The 6,811-nt window shown below is 39.1% G+C and overlaps 1 protein-coding gene across 4 annotated transcripts in view; it reads left to right on the top strand.

Annotated features, from left to right (window-relative positions):
• DNAJC2 (DnaJ heat shock protein family (Hsp40) member C2) overlaps positions 1 to 6,811 on the top strand; it is a 38,986-nt gene that overhangs the window by 25,603 nt on the left and 6,572 nt on the right. For all 4 annotated transcript variants that reach the window (XM_037736580.1, XM_017523041.2, XM_017523040.2 and 1 more), the window contains 3 exons: positions 370 to 519; positions 5,486 to 5,574; positions 5,657 to 5,726. In XM_037736580.1, the coding sequence (XP_037592508.1) occupies positions 370 to 519; positions 5,486 to 5,574; positions 5,657 to 5,726 (309 nt within the window). The remainder of the gene's footprint in view (positions 1 to 369; positions 520 to 5,485; positions 5,575 to 5,656; positions 5,727 to 6,811) is intronic.

Genomic DNA, 6,811 nt, shown 5'->3' with positions numbered 1-6,811 from the left:
AAAAAAAAAAAAAAAAAAAAAGACTATAATTTGAAAGCAGAGAATTGGGTGCTACTGTGAATGAATCATGACAATTTGTTATAATCAAGAGAGATCTTCCTTACCAGCAAGTTTTTATTGAGCAAAAAAAAAATGTTGTCATATAAGTCCCTTTGATGTTATGCTTATTTGTAATATATCTGTTTTACATTTTCTAATAAATGTTTATAGATCTTTACCAGGTACCTTTCCCAGTTCATCCTTCAGTTTTCAATAAGTTTATGTCGCCTTTTTTCCTAATACAATTATTGAAAGTTTAAATTCTTAAATTATAAAGCATTTAGGAATTTTACTTAACTATTAAAATGATTTTATTCCCTATTTTTAAAGCAAAGACAAGCTGAATTAGAAGCTGCTCGGTTAGCTAAGGAGAAAGAAGATGAAGAAGTTAGACAGCAAGCATTGTTGGCAAAGAAGGAAAAAGATATCCAGAAAAAAGCCATTAAAAAGGAAAGGCAAAAACTTCGAAACTCATGCAAGGTATGTCAGACTGAACAAACACTAGGCACGAGTAAATCAAGTTGCTGATTAAGCAAAAAAAAAAAAATATATATATATATATATTTTTGTTTGTTTTGTTTTGTTTTAAGATGAAGTCTTGCTCTGTTGCCCAGTCTGGCGTGCTGTGCACAGTGGCAAGATCTTGGCTCACTGCAGCCTCCACCTCCCAGGTTCCAGTGATTCTCCCACCTCAGCCTCCCCAGTAACTGGGATTAGAGTCACATGCCACCATGCCTGTGTTTTTAGTACAGACAGGGTTTTGCCATGTTGGCCAGGCTGGCCTCATACTACTGACCTCAAGTGATCTGCCTGCCTCGGCCTCCCAAAGTGCTGGAAATACAGGCATGAGCCACTACACTTGGCCAAAATATTTATTTACAAAAAAATTTTTTTGAGACAGAGTCTCATGTTGCCCAGGCTGGAGTGCAGTGATGCCATCTCAGCTCACTGCACAACCTTTGCCTCCTGAGTTCAAGTGATTCTCCTGCCTCAGCCTCCCAAGTAGCTAGGATTACAGGAGTCCACCATCATGCCCGGCTAATTTTTTATATTTTTAGTAGAGATGGGGTTTCACTACGTTGGCCAGGCTGGTTTCAAACCCGTGACCTTGTGATCTGCCCACCTCGGCCTCCCAAAGTACTGGGATTACAGGCATGAGCCACCTGTGCCCGGCCCAAAAAAAAGTTTTTGATTAAGTTTTTGTTGTTGTTGAGACAGGCTTTTACTCTGTCACTCAGGCTGGAGTACATTGGCGCCGTCACAGCTCACTGCAACCTCCACCTCCCTGGTTCAAGCCATTCTAATGCCTCAGCCAGCCAAGTAGCTGGTATTACAGGTGCACGCTACCACACCTAGATAATTTTTGTATTTTTGGTAGTAGAGACAGGATTTTGCCATGTTGTCCAGGATGGTCTCAAAAACTCCTGGCCTCTGGTGATCCGCCCATCTCAGACTCCCATAGTGCTAGGATTATAGGCATGAGCCACTGCACCTAGCCAAGCATAAATGTATTTTCTTTACTTTGCAAATATAACTAAACAAGGTCAGGTGTGGTGGCTCATGCCTGTAATCCCAGCATTTTGGGAGGCTGAGGCGGGCAGATCACTGGTGTTCGAGACCAGCCTGGCCAACATGATGAAACCCCATCTTTACTAAAAATACAAAAATTAGCCCGGCCCAGTGGCATAAGCCTGTAATCCCAGCTACTTAGGAGGCTGAGGCAGGAGAATTGCTTGAACCCAGGAGACAGAAATTGCAGTGAGCCAAGATCACACCACTTCATTCTAGCCTGGATGACAGAGTTGAGACTCTGTCTGTGTAAAACAGACAAATACAACTAAACAAATACCATTTTATCTTAGTGTAAATGTTTTTAACCTTTTCTAAATTTCACATGTGCATATTTCAGCTTTGCAAACCTAATAGATTTTTTTCTAAAGATAATCTTACCATTATCAAACCAAAAAAAAAAGTTCCTTAATATTCTGAAACTGTGTCTATATTCAGATCCAGTTATCTCAGCAGTGTCTTTTTTTTTTTTTTTTTTTTTTTTTTTGTTAAAGTTGTTTTTTTTTTTTTTTTTTATTTTTTTTTTTTTTTGTTTTTTTTTTTTTTTTTTTGGAAACGGAGTCTTGCTCTGTTGCCAGGCTGGAGTGCAGTGGCGAGATCTCAGCTCACTGCAGCCTCCACCTCCCAGGTTCAAGTGATTCTCTGGCCTCAGCCTCCCAAGTATCTGGGACTACAGGTGCCCACCACCATGCCCAGCCAATTTTTGTATTTTTAGTAGAGACAGAGTTTCACCATATTGGCCAGCTGGTCTCAAATTCCTGACCTTGTGATCTACCCGCCTCAGCCTCCCAAAGTGTTGGGATTATAGGTGTGAGTCACTGCGCATGGCCTCAGCAGTATCTTTTTATAGTTGGCGTATGCAAATTAGGACTCAAATAAGGTCAATACAAAGGCTTCAGTTATTGTGTTTCCTGGTTGTTCTTAAGATCCTCTAATTTGTAACAGGCCCCCTGTATCACCACTTCTCCCCACCTCACACCATTGCCACTGATTTGTTGAAGAAGCCAGATGATTTTTCTGAGAAGGTACCACAGTTTGGTTTTAGCTTGTTGCTCCCTAATGGTGCAAAATTAATTTTTATCTTAGATTTTTAGAAGTTTAAACTTGTTTTCAAGGTCCTAAAAGTTTTCATTTTAATCTAAAGAGGTATGATTTGAGGGAGTACTGGTAGTTTTCATTCAAATACAATTTTGACTAAAAAGTATTGACCAAAACCCCAAATGTTTTGAAGTATAATTTTGACCAAGAGATGTTCTTACATTTTATTTTTATTTTACTTTATTTATTTTTTTAAAAGGAAGTAGAGACAGGATTTCACCATGTTGGTCAGTCTGGTCTTGAACTCTTGACCTCAGGTGATCCGCCCACCTTGGCCTCCCAAAGTGCTGGGATTACAGGTGTGAGCCACCCTGCCCGGCCGATATTCTTATATTTTAAGCTTGTAAAGTCAGGGCAGTACTGTTTCTTACTCTAAGCAGCACTGAATAAATAAATTGGTGAAATTCCAAGCTGTAGTAGAGATTGCCACACAGAGAATGTTGTGTACTACACCATTGTCCATTGTGTTTGAATCTAGTAAGTATGTAAATGCTTAATATGTATAGAAAAATTGTTACCTTTCATGTGACTATCCAGAAGGCTGTAGACATGTACGGTCTAATATATGCCATCCTAAATCTTCAGATAATAATACAATTGAAATTAACCTGCCCCATCAGCAGATGTTGAAAGAGGCTTAATAAAAATACAAGCACTGGTCATCTCTTTAGGCATTTTAATAAGGAAAAAGAAAATCCAAATTGGAAAACATATATTTTTCTCAGATTCCACTGCATAGAAGATTGTTTTCAAAAGGGTGCAGTGTATCAAAGTGGTAAAGAGCATGGGCTCAGAGCAAGCTGCTTGGGTTTGAGGTTATTCTCTAGCTACCTCTTACTAGCTGTGGGACCCTCAGGAGGGTTACCTCAACACCTTTGTGTCTCACTTTCCTCACCTCTACTATAGTTGAAATAATACCTAGTCATAGAGTTGTGAAGATTAAATGAGATAATTCACATGTAATACTTATGAGAACTCAATAAAAGCCTTAAAAAGGCCAATTAGGAAATAAAGCTTGAATAGCTTTTAGAGATTATGCATAAATGAGAGTAAATAAATGTTCTGACATTGGGTAACTTTGTTTTCTTGCTCCTTTCTCATGTAATTTATTCATAGTAAATGCTCCTCAGATACTGTTAGATATCTGAGGAGCATTTACTGTGTACCAAGCAGTGATAATAGATGTGGATATAATTGCACAGTTCTTTCAAGTAGTCTACTGATTAGTGATGAAAAGTAAACAAGCTATTCAAACACTTCAAGGTAGGTATTGGGATGAGAAGTTACCAAAAAGGTAGTCAAGGAACATGTTCTGCATCTAGTAGAATTTAGTAAGGTGTAGCAGTATGTACACAGGATTAAGGGTAAGAGAGGTGGAGTATTGCGAATGCAGAGATCCAGAGAAATGAGATTTAAATTAGAACCAGGGGCACCTGAGGAGGCAAGGAGGAGCCAGATCTTTGAAGGGCTTTATATGTCTTGCTAAAGAGCTTAATCCAATCCTGAGTTGGTCAGGGTGCTGAGAAGACTAGAGGCAGAGAGACTAAAATTTAGGAGTGTTTTGCCACAATTCAAGTGAGATAGTATTGTGGCTTAAACTCTTAGAGATAGTAGGGAGAAAGGTAGATGAAATGGAGAGATATTCAGGGAGTAGACTAGTCTGTTGCCTGTTGGGATTGATTATGTGTTGCAGGTAACAGGAGGAGTGAGATCTTTTATATGCCTTGATTTGTTGCCTGGAATACTGGATGGATGATGGTGGTAGCATTCAGGGCAGTAGAAGACAGAGGAGGAGGAAAAGACTGGGCAAAAATGATTTCACTTTAGGATGTTGAGCTTGTTGGGACACTCAAATGGAGATAACTGGTACGTGACTGAGTGTACAAGGTCAAGAGCAGGACTATCACAGACTCTTCCACATCTTCATATCACTAGAAACTCTGCAGATAACACAAGATCACCCTGGGAGAGAGTATAGAGTGGGGAGAGTAGAGGCTGGGACTCTGGCAGAACAGTAGTACTTACGGTAGTGATAGAGGAAAAGAAGCCTGAGAAGCAGTGACCAGGCAGGAAGGAAGAAAATTAGTAGTGCTTTTGGAAGGCTAGGGAAGACTGAATAGTAAAAGAAGCATTGGAACCTTAGAGCCAGATTGCATGGATTAAGGAAGCAAGGTGAAGTGAGGAACAGAAGACGTAAGTGTCAGCAGCAGCTTAAAACATGGGAAGTACTTGCCAATTACTTCTTGTACATCATGCTGTTCCACTCTGAGCATAGTCTTTAGTTAATTGAAATTTTTGCTAATATCTCCTGATCCTTAGCATACTATATCATCTTTTTAATTTCACATTTAAAATTTCCAGATTTTACAGTTCAGCACACATTGGAACAGGCAGCTAAACAAAGGAATTTTAATTTGAGTCATCATACAGAATTTTTTGATCCTGAAGTGATTCTCTAAGGAACCATTCGTTTATAACATTCCTAGGTGTTCTTTTTTTTTTTTTTTTTTTTTTTTTTTTTTTTTTTTTTTTTTTTTTTTTTTTTTTTTTTTTTTTTTTTTTTTTTTTTTCCTCCTCCAACTTGGTATAGAATACCTTTTATTGCTAGGTGATTAGGGAGAGCCCTGGGAGGTACTGTGGAGGTACCGCGGGTCGAGCAGAAAGCCTTTATGTATGTTCACATCCGGAATTTCTGAGAGTTTGTGCTTTGTAATTGTGTTGATGGATGTATTTTTGAGTGTCAGTAAATGTGAGATAATTTTTGTGTTTGTGCTTTCAGAACTGGAATCATTTTTCTGATAATGAGGCAGAGCGGGTTAAAATGATGGAAGAGGTAGAAAAACTTTGTGATCGGCTTGAACTGGCAAGGTATACCTTTGGAACCGCTATTGAAGTCTTCATTTGAGCTTAGGATAAAGTTTCATTTCTTCCTTTTTTTTTTTTTCCTTAGCTTACAGTGCTTGAATGAAACACTCACATCATGCACAAAAGAAGTGGGAAAGGCTGCCCTGGAAAAACAGGTAATAGAAGAACACATCACTGCAACCTATGTTTAGCATTTAATTCTGTTTTAACCTGTTTCTTTACCTAATATATGTTTCCAAGTGCAAGGTGTATCTGATTTCTCTGTGTCTCCCACTATGTTTTGTTTGTTTTTGAGACAGAGCCTCTGTCTGTCACCCACGCTGGAGTGCAGTGGTATGATCTTTGTTCACTGCGACCTCCACCTCCCAGGTTCAAGCGATTCTCCTGCCTCGGCCTCCCAGCTAGCTGGGATTACAGGTGTGTGCCACCATGCTCGGCTGATTTTGTATTTTTACTAGAGACAAGGTTTCATCGTATTGGCCAGGCTGATCTTGAACTCCTGACCTCGGTGATACTACCTGCCTCGGCCTCCCAAAGTGCTAGGATTACAGGCATGAGCCACCACATCCAGCCTGTATTTTGTTTATGTAGTAAGTGCTGTAGTTTATTTAAGTTGAATTTAATGTGTATGGTTTCTACCACACTTAGTGTTTGATTTGTGATATCTATCACATTGATCATAGGTTTTACAAAATCATTAGAAAAATAATTATTTTGATTATTCCCTGAGTATTTTCATAGGGCAATAACATTTAGAACCAAAAGAGATCTTCATTCTGTCTAGTCTATACCTTTGATCTTACAGATAAGAAAACAGGCTCAGAAATTCAATTCAGTTAAACAAGTATTAGTACCTACCATATAGCACTATGCCTAGGTTCTTTTGGAGAAATGCCTAATGCTATTTCACCACAAAGGACTTAGGCTGAGCAGAACCTTAAGGACCAAAAGATGGAGAGCCCACAGTGAATCTAGGAAGGGCCACAAGTTTTAGTGGCCAGGGAAGGCTCAGTATAGAGTTTAAACCAGCCTGAAAGGAAAGACAGAGTTAAAATGAAGGTCAGAAGAACACCACAAATTATAAAATAGAAATAGAAGTATAAAGTATGGTTCAGCCTGAGCAACATGAGCAAAATCTCTACCAAAAATACAAAAATTAACTGGGCATGGTGTCAGGCATCTGTAGTCCAGCTTCTCAGGAGGCTGAGGTGAGAGGATTGCCTGAGCCTGGGAGGTCACA

This window comes from Cebus imitator, unplaced genomic scaffold (assembly GCF_001604975.1).
Source record: "Cebus imitator isolate Cc_AM_T3 unplaced genomic scaffold, Cebus_imitator-1.0 Scaffold26, whole genome shotgun sequence".
NCBI classification, from domain to species: Eukaryota; Metazoa; Chordata; class Mammalia; order Primates; family Cebidae; genus Cebus; species Cebus imitator.
The sequence above is the reverse complement of the archived record's forward strand: the minus strand, read 5'-3'. Positions and strand labels throughout refer to the sequence as shown.